The sequence below is a fragment of the Salvelinus fontinalis genome, chromosome 18, assembly GCF_029448725.1.
Source record: "Salvelinus fontinalis isolate EN_2023a chromosome 18, ASM2944872v1, whole genome shotgun sequence".
Taxonomy (NCBI): domain Eukaryota; kingdom Metazoa; phylum Chordata; class Actinopteri; order Salmoniformes; family Salmonidae; genus Salvelinus; species Salvelinus fontinalis.
In genome coordinates this window covers 28,785,357-28,803,963 of record NC_074682.1, presented here as the reverse complement: position 1 = coordinate 28,803,963, position 18,607 = coordinate 28,785,357, and the positions used below count along the sequence as shown (strand labels likewise).

General features: G+C 43.1%; 1 protein-coding gene across 1 annotated transcript; it reads right to left on the bottom strand.

The window, feature by feature from the left end:
- Window positions 1-2,724: 2,724 nt before the first annotated feature.
- LOC129815247 (ADP-ribosylation factor-like protein 8A) lies at window positions 2,725-18,574 on the bottom strand. Its single transcript, XM_055868860.1, has 7 exons — window positions 18,131-18,574; window positions 7,012-7,092; window positions 6,804-6,877; window positions 6,506-6,599; window positions 5,261-5,328; window positions 5,093-5,163; window positions 2,725-4,990 (listed from the first exon to the last, which is right to left on the bottom strand). The coding sequence occupies exons 1-7, from the start codon at window positions 18,251-18,253 to the stop codon at window positions 4,935-4,937; spliced, it is 567 nt and encodes a 188-aa protein (XP_055724835.1). The 5' UTR covers window positions 18,254-18,574; the 3' UTR covers window positions 2,725-4,934.
- Window positions 18,575-18,607: the final 33 nt, after the last annotated feature.

Here is an 18,607-nt window from a genome sequence, read left to right as displayed (position 1 = left end):
CTTCTTGTTAATCCAGCCGCGGTGTCAGATTTCAAAAAGGATTTACGGCGAAAGTAGACCATGCGATTATCTGAGGACAGCGCCCCGCATACAAACACATGAAAATCAGGTGGCGACACAAAACGATATAATAAAGGCCTTACCTTTGAAGATCTTCTTCTGTTGGCACTCCAAAATGCCCCAGAAACATCACAAATGGTCCTTTTGTTCGATAATGTCCTTCTTTATATTCCCAAAATGTTCATTTATTTGGCGCGTTTGATTCAGAAATACAGCGGTTCCAACTCGCCCAACATGACTACAAAGTATCTAATAAGTTACCTGTAAACTTGGTCCAAACATTTCAAACAACGTTCCTAATCCAACCTAAGGTATCCTAAACCGTAAATAATCGATCAAATTTAAGACGGGATAAACTGTTTCCAATACCGGATAAAAACAACGTGAAGCGCGTTCCAGTTCACGCGCACCAAACAGTAGAATCCATCTGGAGTGACGCTTACAAAGAACAGCCAAACCTCTTAATTTCTCAAAAGAAAAACATCAACCAATTTCTAAAGACTGTTGACATCTAGTGGAAGCCATAGGAACTGCAACCAGGTTCCTATTAAATAGGGCTTTCAACAGAAACCCAATGGTAAATACTATGACCTCAATTTTTTTGCCCCTGGATGGTTTGTCCTCAGGGTTTCGCCTGCCAAATCAGTTCTGTTATACTCACAGACATTATTGTAACAGTTCTAGAAGCTTTAGAGTGTTTTCTATCCAAATCTACCAATTATATGCATATCCTAGCTTCTGGGCCTGAGAAACAGGCAGTTTACTTTGGGCACGCTTTTCATCCGGACGTGAAAATACTGCCCCATATCCCTATGAAAGTGCCTATTTACAAGATCCCATCTGAAACTATTAAAAACACTTACCGGTAATACATAGAGTTCTGTTTCTTAGTACAGATTCCAATTCATGAGAAATATGCATATTCTCCCAAAAAGCAGTCAGGTGTATTATAAACATTAAACTTTTTTTTTCTTTTTTAAAAATACAGATTAGTTTATCTAAAGGCAGAGGTAATTCCAATAGACAGTAATGATGGGGTTGGGGTCAATTCCATTTTAATTCCAGACAATTTAGGAAATACACTGGAATTCATATTCCAATTCTCCGCAATGCTTTTCAATTAGTACAATTTGGAATTGGATTTTGGTTAACTTCCTGAATTGAAATGGAATTGACCCCAAACCTGAATAAAACCCAACACAACCAGGGCCCTGTTTCACAAAAGCATCTAAGGCAAAGTTCATCGTTAGAACATTCATAGGAGCATCGTTAAATCTCTGAGATGTTTCCCAAAACCATCATTATTAACGTTGTAGTTGGTTGTTGAAACGCTCGTAATCTAACACCTGCCTCAGATGAGCTAAGTGCCCTCCCACGTCACTTTATATACAGAAGATCTACGCTAAACATAGAATCAGATGGTTGATCCGTTTGTGTGACTGCCGAGAACTTCAGAACAACGTTAACTAAAAATACAAAGTTGCCAATGGCGTTTCAATTGATTCAAACAAGCGACATATAAAATTGCAATAAATTCATTAGGCCCTAATCTATGAATTTCACATTACTGTTAATATAGATATGAATCTGTTAGTCACAGATACCTTAAAAAAGGTAGGGGCATGGATCAGATAACCACTCAGTACCTGGTGTGACCACCATTTGCCTCATGCAGCGCCATTTGATTGTGGCCTGTTCGTTGTCCGTACTGCAAAATTCTCTAAAACGAGGTTGGAGGTAGCTTATGGTAGAGAAATTAACAATACATTTTCTGTCAACAGCTCTGGTGGACATTCCTGCAGTCACCATGCCAATTGCACGCTCCCTCAAAACTTGAGACATCTGTGGCATTGTGTTGTGTGACAAAACTGCCCATTTTAGTGTCCTTTTACTGTCCCCAGTACAAGGTGCACCTGTGTAATGGTCATGCTGTTTAAATCAGCGTCTTGATATGCCTCACCTGTTGGGTGGGTGGATTATCTTGGCAAAGGAGATATGCTCACCAACAGGGATGTAAACAAATTTCTACACAGAACCTGAGAGAAATCAGCTTTTTGTGCATACTGTATGGAACATTTCTGGGATCTTTTATTTCAATGAAACATGTGACCAACACTTTACATGGTGCATTTATATTATATATATTTTTTTATATTATATTTTTGTTCAGTATATTTCATGTGTAAATTTATGTACGTAATGCATTTGTATTGAGTAGCCTAAGAATTAGCCGCATCAATATTTGCAGCCGTAGGTGGTAATATCTCTCTTGGAGCTGATTCGTCATCAGTATTGTGAAATAATTCTAATGTCAACGTAAGATTTGAATGGAGGAAGCTGATCTGAGAGCAGTGCTTTCTTTCTTTTGATCCTATCTGTATCGACCCATGCTCCAACCATGTACTTAGCAACCGTTCTCTCAGCGCCATGTTTAGCCATTGTAAGAAAGATGCATCATTAAAACACTTGTAAGCCTAAATTCCATCACTATTGGGAAACTGGGCTCAGGCCTGTTCAGCATTAGGCAAGAAACTCCTGTTTTCAGGCAGAGGAATAAGACAAAGCTGGTCCTTCACTGTCAACCAATAACACATCACTGTCTGTTACTGTAGCGCAGGGTAGCATGGCAGGTGCATTGTGGAACAAATTACACCTTTCACTTCATTTTAGAGACAAGACCGTTTTTTACTTTGAGGGCTTCAAGCCAATTCACTCATTGTACATTATGTCAGGTACAAACATTCAACTTAAAATAACAAATAGCAACCTTAAACTGGCAATAAGTTAATGGAGGGGTGTTGAAATTAATGATGGGACTAGGAGGTTGCATCTCAATATTCTGAAGGGGCTTCATCTACTCATCTCCTTTCCTTCATCTGCACTGATATGAAAAGACAGCATGTGTGAAAGCGATATGGTGGATGGATGCTTTTTTTTCACCAGTCTAGTTCTGTCATGTCTGTGCGGATGAAGGAAAGGAGGAAAGGATTAAAAGAAGAGGAAGCCACGGTAGACTACTGGGAAGCACCCTACAACTGCATGACACTACATTAAAGGCTGAGCTGAAAACTCAAAATCCAACAGGGAGAAACTGTAGAGGAGCCAATGGCTTGATTCATATTTAGAGTGAATTATCAGACAAAACCTGCTGAAAACAACAAAAAACAAGTTGGTTATTGTGTGCTTTACATCATCTCTGTGCTCCATGAGGTATGTTTAGAACATGATTTTAGTATTGAATCTTTTTTCATGGTTTCATGTTCAAAACATAAAAACTAAGAAATCCTAACACTAAAAATAGTTAAGAAATATGTCCTTATGAATATTAAACATTGTTATATGAGATGGCACATAGCATTCATTAACATTCATGGACATGTGTTTGTTAGTAACATACATGTCAGACAGAAAAGCTTGTGAATGTCAATGCATGCTAATGTCAGGTGACATAGAAATAGCCAATTAGCTGCAGTTGCCATCTTCAAATATTGTTAAATAACATTAGGAATAGCTAGCTAAAGTATCGGAGAAACTCTTTCAAGGTTGCAATTGTTACACTTTACTTGACCCCTCCATCAAACCTCTCCAATTCCATCAGTTGTCATAAGCAAACATGACTGTTTGACAGGGTCATGTAGGCCTCTAAAGGAAGGTTCAAGTAAACGGTTGCAATTATAGTTTAAACTGATATTGATGATAAGAATATGTACAACTCAAATCAGGGTCCAAAACTACCCCAAATAACACGATACCAATCGTATATTACATTGTTTCAATTCCAAACGCAAAACAGACTGACTGTGATATGAGAAAATATGTTCAAATAGAGCAGCATTAAGGTGAATAATATGTTTGGATAAGATGACCATCAAATTGTTTTACTTATTGTCAAGGATATCGAACATGTATAAAACATTATTGAGTTCTGTTACATCAGTATGGAACAATTCTCTGTGATGTCTTGTAAACTTGTGAGCTGACCTCTGTATTAAACGTATACGTCCTTCCTATTGAAGAGGAATGCATTTCCTTTCAGTTAGGTAACATGCAAAAGAAATTAGAAATAATTGTGTTCAATAAAATATCAAATCATTGGTCAGAGCTTGTCACCTGATCTGGTAAAAAGACAAAATGGCCACCATGTTGCTATGGGAACAGCTGTAAAGATGCAGGTTGGTAGGCAGAGTGAGTGAGTGTGTGAGTAGTTTGCACTTTGAACAACACATGATGATTTGAAGCAAGAGAAAATAGATTACCTCCTTGACCAGAACCTCATCAAAATCAGATCCACACTGTACAAGTATAGTACATATCTTTTTTTAAGAAACAAATCTATAACAGTCAATGAAAACAAGAGTTGCTCGGTGGGTGACTGTCAAGAGTCCACTTTGTCCAGTCTGAAGTACATGGTGTAAAAAATGCATATAGGTAGAAAACAAAACAATTTAAACAGTGCAAATCATAATTTTTCACACACTCTTTACAAGAACGGAATCAGGTAGAGAGAGGAAGAAGGGCTGCTTTTAAAGAGTAAAATATAGGGATCTCAGATGGGTAAGAAGAAAGGAGAGCTGAGGATGAGGACAGCCCCTTCTCCTAGTCTCTATCTATTCCATGTTCACAGATCTGAGAAGATTAGATATGTATACATTTGATTTGTATAAGCATTGTGACACTGGGTCCATATTCTGACATATTGCTCACACCTATCCAATCCTGTCAGATCTGTTAACACCCAAAGGTGTACGAGATAAAGGAAGGGGCTAGAAATGGAACCAGGGTGAAAAGAGAAGGGAAGAGGAGGCGAGAAGGAGGGGTACGGTTGGTCTTAGGGTAGAGGAAGGGGAGAAGGGGTCGTCCAGTGAGTTGAGCCCTCATGTTGTTGTCTTCCTGGTTCTGGAATGCTGGATCAGCCACTGTAGTGTGATGTCTGCCAGAGGATAGAAAGTCAATTTGTTTCAAATACTCCAAAGAAACAAAAAGTAATTATCAGGTAATTAGGTAGTTTTGAATCAACCATTTGTTTTCTCACCAATGTTGTCTTTTTCCTTGCAGGAGATAGAGTAACAGCAGATCTCTCTGTCCTGGATAGCTGACAGGTTCCTATGTTAGGCAGAGAGGATAGTGTTGGAGAGAAGAAAACGTCACATACATGGTAGGCTTCATTTACAAAAGGAAATGTCAGAGCTCCCATACTCACATCCTCTCAATCAGTTCCTTCTCATCCAAGGCACCTGGAACATCTCTTTTGTTTCCTAAAACCAGTACCTGAGAGAGTCCAAGGGAAACCACATGAGTGTTGTCTTTGCCAATGCACCTGCCTTTAGGCTTTTCTCCTGCAAACCCATTCCATTTCAACTTTACATTCCACAGGCTTTATAACACACTAACTAGAGCTGATCATTACTGTTGAAGGCCAATATCTGCAAGAGTGGAGAAACAAAAGGCATTTTGTGAGAATTGTTGTGAGTGGGGGAGTAGCTAGCTAGTCAGACAAACTGTTATTTATCTTCTCCCTCTCATTTAAAAATGGTTGACAGCCACACACCACTGCTTTAAATAAACATGTCTTCCCACTGGTCAGCTGTAGCATCTGTAGTTAGGGTGACAGTGTGTTAATGCTACTCCTGCCATCCATTCCCTGTGTTTTAGGCCCCTATCATCATTTCAATGAGAGCAGTGCTGTGTTAAGAGACATAAGGAGGATACCTCCTCTCCCCCAACGTTACTCTGAGGATCATCCTGTATGGATCACACTGCACTGCCCAGGCCTGCTAATGGTCTTCCCCCCCAGTCAATACACGTCTGGACCCAGACAGACACACACTCCCCTCCCTCTTTCTGTCCGTCCCTCCCTCAATCCCTCCCTCAATCCCTCCCTCAATCCCTCCCTCAATCCCTCCCTCAATCCCTCCCTCAATCCCTCCCTCAATCCCTCCCTCAATCCCTCCCTCAATCCCTCCCTCAATCCCTCCATCTCTCCTGAAATGCTACATCACTAGCCTTGGAGATGCTAGTAAAACTAGAAGCATCTGCAATGCTCTAGCAGCGCCGACTGTTTCACTCTCCCTCCATTCCTCTCTCCCCTGTCTATCTTAAACCTCTCTTTCTCTCCCTCCTTACTCCCCCTCTACTTATATCTCGCTTGCCATCAAACTTTCCCTCCCTTCTCTTTCTGTCTGTCTGTCTCTTCCTCCCTCTCCATCTATCCCTCCCTTTGGTTCGATAAATCAGGCCCACATCACTCAGACACACATTCATTATTCATGTCTGGGCTACAGCGAGAGGGGGGGGGGGGGGTTGTTAGGTACGTGACAGATGCCACTATGAGTCTGCTCAGGGTGAGCTTCTGATGCCCAATACCTTCATAATACCTCCACTCATATCGACCTCTTCCATAACATCAACAATCACAACACACCGATAGCAACATAATTGTACTCACTGGGATCCCCTGTAGCTGGGGTTTGTCTAGGAGGTTGTGTAGTTCGTTCTTCGAGGCCTCAATCTTCTCTGGGTCTGCAGCATCGACCATGTAACTGAGAAAGAGGAGAGAGAGAGCGAGAGAGGCACATGGTGAACAATATGTTTGGAACATCGAATCGCAACAAAATTAAAGTATCGGATCACAATACATATAGAATCGTGAGAATCGCAATACATATCGTATCGGCACCTAAGTATCGTGATAATATTGTGTCGTGAGGTCCCTGGCAACTCCCAGCCCTAGTGTGTGTACTTACACAATGACACTGACACCTCGGCAGTATCTTTCCCACATGCTCCGGAATCGAGGCTGACCCCCAATATCCCACAGCTGGAGAACGACAGAACACACACAAACACCACTTCAGTCTCAAAAGGTAGTCATACAAACACAAACGATCAGCAATACTATCAGCATTAGTACCAAGGGTAAGTGCAGCTCATTATCAAGTCTGATGCTCTGACCTTAATGGTGACGTTGCCCTTGGTGATCTTCCTCATGTTGAAGCCCACTGTAGGAATCATGTCCTCACTGAACTGTCCTGACTGGAGGGAGGGAGAGGGGGGGGGGGGGGGGGGGGGGGGTAGATAGACTGTTCAGCAGAGTAACAAACACATTAATCATAACAATGACGCACTAATTATGTGGAAGTCTGACACATGACCACAAGTCACCTGATCCCAACAACCAGCAGCACCTTCACCACACTCACCAGACTACTCATAAGATACATGCTGAGAGGTGTGTAAAGACACGGAAATAGGGTTCCTGTAGTGTACACACTCAGGCCTTAATATACTGTGGATATGTACATTTTGTCTCACTCTGAAAGCAAGGTGGTAGCACATTTCATGAAACAGGATCAATGAGTTATCTAGCTACCTTTGATATATACACTGTAATAGTCCTAACTTTCTAGACTATAATAAAGAGAAGCTAACATTGTCAAATGAGGTAGTAATACCAATAGCATATTCAAGAGGTTATGCTTTAAACAGAATAGAGAAAGAGTTGTTTCAGAGTAAGCTGACAAACTCACTGAAATAGCCTACAGGTTCCACGCTTAAACAATGTGTCAGATTCCTGGTTGATGTGTCACTGTGTCTGACTAGATCACAGTATTGTTGGGGCTTTAAAATGTTGACTTTTGGGGCAGGGTGAAGTTGTCCCTAGACACTGGTCTTGGGTCAGTTTAGCATTTTCCCCAATCCCTACTAATGGTTAAGGTTAGAATTGGGGGAGCGGAAGCTGAACCTAGATCTGTACCTAGGGGAAACTTCTCCCTGGAGCTGTCACGCCCTGACCTTAGAGAGCCTTTTTATGTCTCTATTTGGTTTGTTCAGGGTGTGATTTGGGGTGGGCATTCTATGTTTTGTTTTTCTATGATTTTGTATTTCTATGTTTTGGCCGGGTATGGTTCTCAATCAGGGACAGCTGTCTATCGTTGTTTCTGATTGGGAACCATACTTAGGTATCCCTTTTCCCTCCTTTCTTGGTGGGAAGTTGTCTTTGTTTGTTGGCACTATTGCCTTGAGCGTCACGGCCGTTTTTGTATTGTTTATTGTTTTTGTCGGCGTTATCCTAAATAAAAGGAATATGTACGTTCACCACGCTGCGCCGCTCACCACGCTGCGCCGCTCACCACGCTGCGCCGCTCACCACGCTGCGCCGCTCACCACGCTGCGCCGCTCACCACGCTGCGCTTTGGTCTAGTTCTTTCGACGGCCGTGACAGGAGCTGACATTTCTGACTAGTCATTAATCTGCAGAGAGCTGACACTAGAGGTCAGTCTAGACAGCAGTACTAACAGTAACCTTTTAGGAAAACAATGCATTTAGTTTATCTGATGAGGAAAATATAGAATTGTTCAAATATATGCAGTGGTAATGTCCTTTTAATCTCCAATTCTAAATTATTTTACAAATATAAACCTTCCTGTAAGACTCAATTTGAGGCACTTGTAGGTTAAATCAAGAAGAAAGCCTTCGTCTTGTACTGTCAAAATCCTGCTACTGTACTGTCTGTGATGAACAACCTTTTCAAGCTGAGAGCATCACGTGCAACCATTTCCTCTGCTTCCTATTAAATTAACAACTCAAAAAACGCCTCCGTTGCTGTTGTCCTTGGGCTAAAATTACAAAACAGGTTATTCCACACCATGACCTGATGCACTTCATTTTCTAAGTCAGTTCTCTTGAGGCAAGGTTAAAGCAGTATACTAAGCACAAGTAGGACACTGCTACCCTATACAGCACAAGGCCATATCTCTACTTGACATCAATATTACACTTTCTCAATATAGGGCCTGCTCCTAGCTCAATGTCCTTCCTCCCGAGCCGATGTGTTGCCCTGATCACGTTGCCCTAATCGTATATATTTATATATTTCTTAATTCCATTATTTTACTTTTAGATGTGTGTATTGTTGTGAACTGTTAGATACTACTGCACTGTTGAAGCTAGGAACACAAGCATTTCACTACATCTGCAATAACATCTGCTAAATATGTCTGTTACCAATAAAATTGGATTTGATTTGGAGGTGTTTCAGACAAGGCTAAAGCACTGGTGGAGCAATGTAACCAGAAACTATATTTCAGCCAGACACACCGACAATTTAATACCAAAGAACTGTAAAGCCAAGAGAACAAGTCTTTCAGACTTTTAAAGGCAGGTAGGGGGTTCATAAGGTAAATCCATTTCAATTCAATCACTTTTTGACAGCATCCCATTAGAACTAAATGTTTCCTCATGGAAGAAGTGGTCAGAAAGTTTTGGGACCTGAATGCCAAAACATTCAGGAGAATGGCTCAAAGTTGTGCCCATTAGCAATACCCCACCATACCATGAGACATCCATGTCTTCTTTACTGGAAAATATACATTGAGTTTGATATCATTTAAAAGCTTACAAACAGGGTGGTGAAACTATTTTAGAATGTATTTATTTTTTTGTTAAAAAAAATATATATAATAATTACATTTGACCTTTAACGTCAATTTGGATATGTTGTAGCTTAGACCGTACTTCATCTGAGGTTTGTGTTGTGCCCACCGTCGGTTGAGACACAACCTGCTCTTTAATACAGGGTTGGTGTCACTTCAGTCATAGAAATATAATTCATAGAATGGACCTATCCCCTCAGACCACTGCAATTTAGCTGGTACACCATTGAAATTTCTAATTACTAATTACTACCACAAAAGATGGTGGCCAATCCACCCACCGTCGAATGTCAACTTAAATAATCATCTCTATTCTATTATTTATATTTCTATGATTTGAATAGGTTTCCTATGGAGGACTGACAATATAATTTAAAACAGATATTCCCATTCAAGTCAACATTCTCTGATGTGTGGACCTCCAACCATCTTTGTGGTACCATTTTAAATGTTTACATTTCTATTTGATTCCCATTGTAGTACATTTATCAGCCAAAAAACATGTCACTCTCCCTGTATTTAATAGCATGTTGTGTCTCAACTGATGGCGGGGACAACACAAAAACCTCAGATGATGTAAAACAGAGTATAAGCTACAAAGTCACTTTCTGAGCACTTCTACAATGAGCAAATATGGAAGGTTTTGTTCAAATCAAAAGGGGTGCTGTCAAAAAGTGATTGAATTTAAATTGATTTAGTCCATACACTTGTGTGCATCTGAAGTGTGTGTAGCCTGTTTGTGTATTTCAAATAATAAATACCCTGATGATCAATTGGGATCAACGGACGCAATGTGATAAGATTTAGATCTGTTGTGTATTTCCTAATGCAAAAATATTGTGCTAAAAGTTCACATGGAATCAAAACTGTGGTTTTGACCTAAATCCCTATTTTGATGTAAACTTTCATAACAGTCCAAATTGAATGGAAAGATTTTTTTTTTTAAACAGAAATCACTTATTGTTTTTTACAATTTCTTCAAAAAGGCAAACATTCCTGGATATATAAACTCAAAGTCCTATGTAGAAGGTCAACAGGATTAGCCTACAGCCAACCTATTGATTAGATTATGGAGCAACCTCATTATCTTGGGAGGAAATAAGTGAGGCCTTTGTATCACCTTTAGAACCACTGAACAACATCTGACCTTAATATCCCAGAGTATCCAAGAGCATCCTAGAGTATCGCTCTGATCCTCAGGAGAACACTGTCAAGTAGGGCCATTGTCCTCACAACATGGTATCAACATCATCATGTCTGGATATGATGATATAATAAGGGTCTAGAGTTTCCTGACCATGTGACCTGAGTCTAACTAGGAAACTGTGCCTATAGTTTTCCCTGGTCAGGTCACATGCTCCGGAAAGACTCAAGCACCTAGCTATAATATATTGCATTTATATAGCTGAGATCACTGAGCCCCAGTCTCACATGCTTTACTTGGGGGTATGTTATCTCATCTACCCCATCCGAATTAACCATAAACACATAGCCTATAGCCTAGCCTACAGATCTGTACTTGGATTTCTGAGCATGAGTGGGAGCTTGCTTCAATGCTTTCACAACAACCTGGAAATAGAAATGTAATGTCTAGAATTGATATGGTCCCCTCTCTATTAAGTGGAACCGAACACCATTTATACTCTATACATCACATCTCAATCTGAACGTGTCATCCCAAAATGTTTACGCATTTAAATATACACATTCTCACGAAGTGGTCATACTGCAGTCACCTACTACCTCTGCCTACTGCTCAGAGTATGGCTAAGTTAGCCTTTGGGTGTCACACCTTGACCATAGTAAACTGTTTATTCTCTGTGTTGGTTGCGGCGTGATAGTGACTTGGGTGGGTCATCTAGGTGAATTTGTATTTCTATGATGGCCTGATATGGTTCCCAATCAGAGGCAGCTGTTTATCGTTGTTTCTGATTGGGGATTATACACTGCTCAAAAAAATAAAGGGAACACTTAAACAACACAATGTAACTCCAAGTCAATCACACTTCTGTGAAATCAAACTGTCCACTTAGGAAGCAACACTGATTGACAATACATTTCACATGCTGTTGTGCAAATGGAATAGACAAAAGGTGGAAATTATAGGCAATTAGCAAGACACCCCCCAAAACAGGAGTGATTCTGCAGGTGGTGACCACAGACCACTTCTCAGTTCCTATGCTTCCTGGCTGATGTTTTGGTCACTTTTGAATGCTGGCGGTGCTCTCACTCTGGTGGTAGCATGAGACGGAGTCTACAACCCACACAAGTGGCTCAGGTAGTGCAGTTCATCCAGGATGGCTCATCAATGCGAACTGTGGCAAAAAGGTTTGCTGTGTCTGTCAGCGATGTGTCCAGAGCATGCAGGCGCTACCAGGAGACAGGCCAGTACATCAGGAGACGTGGAGGAGGCCGTAGGAGGGCAACAACCCAGCAGCAGGACCGCTACCTCCGCCTTTGTGCAAGGAGGTGCACTGCCAGCGCCCTGCAAAATGACCTCCAGCAGGCCACAAATCTGCTCAAACAGTCATAAACAGACTCCATGAGGGTGGTATGAGGGCCCGACGTCCACAGGTGGGGGCTGTGCTTACAGCCCAACACCGTGCAGGACGTTTGGCATTTGCCAGAGAACACCAAGATTGGCAAATTCGCCACTGGCGCCCTGTGCTCTTCACAGATGAAAGCAGGTTCACACTGAGCACATGAGCACATGTGACAGACGTGACAGAGTCTGGAGACGCCGTGGAGAACATTCTGCTGCCTGTAACATCCTCCAGCATGACGGGTTTGGCGATGGGTCAGTCATGGTGTTGGGTGGCATTTCTTTGTGGGGCCGCACAGCCCTCCATGGGCTCGCCAGAGGTAGCCTGACTGCCATTAGGTACCGAGATGAGATCCTCAGACCCCTTGTGAGACCATATGCTGACACATGCACATTTGTGGCCTGCTGGAGGTAATTTTGCAGGGCTCTGGCAGTGCACCTCCTTGCACTAAGGCGGAGGTACTGGTCCTGCTGCTGGGTTGTTGCCCTCCTACGGCCTCCTCCACGTCTCCTGATGTACTGGCCTGTCTCCTGGTAGCGCCTGCATGCTCTGGACACTACGCTGACAGACACAGCAAACCTTTTTGCCACAGTTCGCATTGATGTGCCATCCTGGATGAACTGCACTACCTGAGCCACTTGTGTGGGTTGTAGACTCCGTCTCATGCTACCACTAGAGTGAGAGTACCACCAGCATTCAAAAGTGACCAAAACATCAGCCAGGAAGCATAGGAACTGAGAAGTGGTCTGTGGTCACCACCTGCAGAATCACTCCTGTTTTGGGGGGTGTCTTGCTAATTGCCTATAATTTCCACCTTTTGTCTATTCCATTTGCACAACAGCATGTGAAATGTATTGTCAATCAGTGTTGCTTCCTAAGTGGACAGTTTGATTTCACAGAAGTGTGATTGACTTGGAGTTACATTGTGCTGTTTAAGTGTTCCCTTTATTTTTTTGAGCAGTGTATTTAGGTAGCCATTTCCTCATTTGTTATTTGTGGGATCTTGTCTACAATTAGTTGCCTGTGTGCACACCAGTAGCGTCACGTTTTATTTGTGCTTTATTGTTTGGTGAGTTTCGGTTTATTAAAATATGTGGAACTCTACGCACGCTGCGCCTTGGTCCAATCATTATTATGACGAACGTGACACTGGGTCTTCAGTTGTGTAATAAAAGCAGACAGTTAAAGGACACTTAACTGCCGCTCAATGGAACTTATGAGACGGAAGAGACACCAAAACGCTCAGATGGGAGGATCTGACAAACAAGGACGAATCTCTAAGTCACCGTCTTCCCAAATCCCTGTCTAGCACTCAGTGGGGAGCCAAGACCAGAGCCAGAGCCAACAGCATTCTCATTCCTCCAACAAGACAGCACAACCCCACTCACTTCCACCTGTGGCAGCTAAACAGATACACCATAAGGATCAGTAACTTGGGTATTGGACAGTCTGTGAAACCAGACGGATATGGCCCCCAGACATGTGAAACCAAACAGATATGGCCCCCAGACAGTGAGTTTGAAAGCCATGAACTAAACAGTGGACCTGGGGTGGTGATGGGGCAGGGTAATTGGATGAGGCTGGGGATGGGTCTGGGTAATGGGATGAGGCTGGGGATGGTGATTGGGCCGGGTAATGGGATGAGGCTGGGGATGGGCTGGACCTGGGGCTGTGGATGGAGTAGGGACTGGGTAATGGATGAGGATGGGGATTGGGCTCAGGTGGGGCTGGAACAAGTGCAGGGTCTGGGGTTGGGCTGGGAGCAAGGGCAGAGTCTGAGGCAGGGTCTGGGGATGTGGCTGGGGAATTGGGCTCAGCTGGAGCAGGTAGATGCAAGAATGGCACCGGAGGAGATGGCTGCCGTTTTACGGGCTCCTAAGGCAATTTCGCTATTGTGTGTGTTTTTTCGTGGTTTTTGTAACTTATTTTGTACATAATGTTTCTGCCACCATCTCTTATGACCGGAAAGAGCTTCTGAATATCAGGACAGCGACTACTCACCTCGTAGTGGACAAAGATTTTATCTTTAACGAGTCAGATGAGAAGGATTTATTTGAAACATCCGACAAGGCCCAAATCCCTCTCATTCGAAAGAGATATCGGGGACGTAGGTCAGGGTGCCTTGTAAGGATCCAACAGCGAGTGGTAATCTGCCTCTACCATCAGTCCTATTAGCCAACGTACAATCATTGAATAACAAAATAGACGAGCTACGATCACGAATATCCTACCAACGGGACATTAAGAACTGTAATATCTTATGTTTCACCGAGTTGTGGCTAAACGACGACATGCATAACATACAGCTGGCAGGGATTACGCTGCATCGGAAAGATAGAACAGCTGCCTCCGGTAAGACAAGGGGTGGCGGTCTGTGTACATTTGTAAACAACAGCTGGTGCATAAAATCTTATATTAAGGAAGTCTCAAGGATTTTCTCACCTGAGGTAGAGTATCTCATGATAAGCTGTAGACCACACTATTTACCAAGAGTTTTCATGTATATTTTTCATAGCTGTCTATTTACAGCCACAAACTGATGCTGGCACTAAGAGTGCACTCAATAAGCTGTATTCCGCCATAAGCAAACAGGAAAACGTTCATCCAGAGGCGCCGCTCCTAGTGGCCAGGGACTTTAATGCAGGGAAACTTAAATCAGTTTTACCTCATTTCTGCCAGCATGTTAAATGTGCAACCTGAGGAGAACAAAAACAACTCTAGAACACCTTTACTCCGCACACAGAGACACATACAAAGCTCTCCCTCGCCCTCCATTTGGCAAATCTGACCATAATTTTATCCTCCTGATTCCTGCTTACAAGCAAAAATTAAAGCAGGAAGCACCAGTGATTTGGTCAATAAAGAAGTGGTTAGATGACGCAGATGCTAAGCTACAGGACTGTTTTGCTAGCACAGACTGGAACATGTTCCGGGATTCTTCCAAAGGAATTAGGGAGTACACCACATCAGTCACTGGCTTCATCAATAAGTGCATTGATGACGTCGTCCCCACACTGACCACACGTACATACCCCAACCAGAAGCCATGGATGACATGCAACATCCACACTGAGCTAAAGGGTAAAGCTGCTGCTTTCAAGGAGCGGGACCTGGACACTTATAAGAAATCCCGCTCTTTTTATTTATTTAACCTTTCTTTAAGGTTATGCCCTCCGATGAACCATCAAACAGGCAAAGCGCCAACACAGGACTAAGTTTGAATCGTACTACACCGGCTCCGACGCTCGTTGGACTTGCAAGGGCTTGCAAACTTTTATAGACCACAAAGGGAAGCACAGTCGCGAGCTACTCAGTGACACGAGCCTACCAGACGAGCTAAAATACTTCTATGCTCGCTTCGAGGCAAGCAACACTGAAGCATGCATGAGAGCATCAGCTGTTCCCGACGGCTGTGTGATCACCCTCTCCGTAGCCGATGTGAGTAAGACCTTTAAACAGGTCAACATTCACAAGGCCGCAAGGCCAGATGAATTACAGCATGTGCTGACCAACTGGCAAGTGTCTTCACTGACATGTTCAACCTGTCCCTGACTGAGTCTGTAATACCAACATGTTTCAAGCAGACCACCATAGTCCATGTGCCCAAGAACACTAAGGTAACCTGCCTAAATGACTACCGACTCGTAGCACTAACGTCTGTAGCCATGAAGTGCTTTGAAAGGCTGGTCATGGCTCACAAAAACACCATTATGCCAGAAACCCTAGACCCACTCTAATTTGCATTCCGCCCCAACAGATCCACAGATGATGTAATCTCTATTGCACTCCACACTGCCCTTTCCCACCTGGACAAAAGGAACCCCTATGTGAGAATGCTACTCATTGACTAAATCTCAGCGTTCAACACCATAGTTCCCTCAAAGCTCATCACTAAGCTAAGGATCCTGGGACTAAACACCTCCCTCTGCAACTGGATCATGGACTTCCTGACGGGCCGCCCCCAGGTGGTAAGGGTAGGTAACAACACATTGCCACGCTGATCCTCAACACGGGGACCCCACTGTACTCCCTGTTCACCCATGACTGCATGGTCAGGCACGACACAACAGTGGTAGGCCTGATCACCGACAATGATAAGACAGCCTAGGAGGTCAGAGACCTGGCCGTGTGGTGCCAGGATAACAACCTTTACCTCAATGTGATAAAGACACAGGAGATGATTGTGGACAACAGGAAAAGGTGGACCGAGCACACCCCCATTCTCATCGACATGTCTGTTGTGGAGCAGGCTGAGAGCTTCAAGTTCCTTGGTGTGCACATCACCAAACTATCATGGTCCAAACACACCAAGACAGTCGTGAAGAGGGCATGACAAAGCCTATTCCCCCTCAGGAGACTGAAAAGATTTGACATGGGTCCTCAGATCCTCAAAGGGTTCTACAGCTGCACTAATGAGAGCATCCTGACTGGTTGCATCAGTGCCTGGTATGGAAACTGCTCAGCCTCCGACCGCAAGGCACTACATAGGGCAGGGCGTACAGTCTAGTACATCACTGGGGCCAAACTTCCTGCCATCCAGGACCTCTATACCAGGCGGTGTCAGAGGAAGGCCCTAAAAATGTTCAAGACTCCAGCCACCCTAGTCATAGACTGTTCTCTCTGCTACCGTATGGCAAACGATACCAGAGCGCCAAGTCTAGGTCCAAAAGGCTTCATAACAGCTTCTACCCCCAAGCCATAAGCCTCCTGAACAGCTGATCAAATGGCTACCCAGACTATTTGCATTGTCCCCCCCACCCCCTCTTTTACACTGCTGCTACTCTGTTTATTATCTATGCATAGTCACTTTAACTCTACCCACATGTACATATTACCTCAATTACCTTGACTAACCTGTGCCCCCGCACATTGACTCTGTACCGGTACCCCCTGTATACAGCCTCTCTACTGTTATTTTACTGCTGCTCTTTAATTATTTGTTATTTTTTTACTTATATATTTTTTACTTTACACTTATTTTTCTTAAAACTGCATTGTTGGTTAAGGGCTTGTAAGTAAGCATTTCACTGTAAGGTCTATCCCCGGTTGTATTCGGTGCATGTGACAAATGTCCAGGTTGAATTAATGTGCTCTGACTGTAAGGTGTGAATTTATACACAGATGACCTTCTTCTGCACAGCCTGGTTTTATGCGTGTTCTTAGAGGGAATACTTATCAGCACCGGTAGAAGGGTGAACACACACACACACATATACAGTATTAACACAAATTCTAACAATAAAGATAGGGTAATAATTTCCTCTTCATTCAACATATCATTCATAAACCTGTAGAATTGACAAACCATTATACATCCATCAACCTACTACCACACTTTATGATATCACTGCAGATGATATCACTACAAATCCTCATCAGGCCAACAAGAGTCAAATGAGGACCCACACTGACTGTCTGGTGAGAGGGTTGATACAGTGTTGCAATGGAGCAGGTGGGAGGGCTGTTGTTGTCACAAAGTAGTAACAAATGAGGAGCTCTGAGTGACACAATGAATACAGTCAAAGGGGAAGCATGTATATGAGGCTAATGTATGTAGCAGCCCAACTGTCATCTAGCCTACTGGTGGTGTCAGAGATAAAAATATTGTGCGGCCAAGTGTAGCCTGCAGTGTGGAACACTAGGTTATGTGTAACTCTGGTGTACAATGAAATAACAGTGCCCCATTTCAAGGGTGTAATGCTTGTATTTCACGACAGCATAAACTAGGACGTCACTTGTGATGTCGTCATCACTACTAGCGAGCACATCATACGATGAAATAGCCTGCCAGTCTCCATCCCTCAATAAATCAAATAGGCTATCAATTAATATAGCCTACCATCCGTCCTATTCGCAATTAAATATGGACATTATTCACTCCACACACATATAGCCTATTTGTTTCTGCCTAGGACGAAAAGGTCCTGATTACAAATAATACTGCGACACTGTAGCAATTAAAGGGAGGAGCGGCGTTTCAATCACGGGACCGCTACTTTGTGCCGCGGTCTATTCCCGTCGTAAATCGGTGCATACTAATGACTGTAGTTATATGAAGGCGCATACAGATACAGAGCGAGTAAACAGCGAAATTACCGCTATCACGTTCACGAAGGTGGTCTTTCCCGAATACTGCAGACCGACCAGTGTCAATTCCATCTCTTCCTTCCAAAATAGCTGTTTGAACCAGTCCAACAGCTTGTTAAACAGGGCTATCATCTTGAGAGAGCGGCTAGGAGCTGGAACCAAAATATCAGCTGACTGGCTGTCTTCACCGCGGCGGCGCTCACAAGGTCTTTAATTTTCGGTCTTTAAAAATCGCAATATAAACGGCGGTGTTATGATTTTACGCTTTTAATGAATGACAATCGCTTTGAAGCCTCGTATTTTCTTGAGGTCCGTATTGCTTCGCTTCACTTCTTTCCTTCCTCATTGGGTGGGGTTTTAGATCCACTCACAGCTGATCCGCGAAACAATGCGCTGAGGGGCGCTTTGGTGAAAGGAGGTTCAACGGGTCCAGCTTAGTTGCGATCCACTCACGAAAATGCGCCCTCTGCCGATTGATAAGATGGC

Bases quoted from the DNA above. Each gene is read 5' to 3' on its own strand.
- LOC129815247 (XM_055868860.1), bottom strand. From the start codon at position 18,253: ATGATAGCCCTGTTTAACAAGCTGTTGGACTGGTTCAAACAGCTATTT. The intron at 7,093-18,130 runs GTAATTTCGCTG...CCCTCCCTCCAG, and splicing joins CCTTCGTGAACGTGATAGCG to TCAGGACAGTTCAGTGAGGA. The intron at 6,600-6,803 runs GTAAGTACACAC...CCTCTTTCTCAG, and splicing joins CGAGGTGTCAGTGTCATTGT to TTACATGGTCGATGCTGCAG.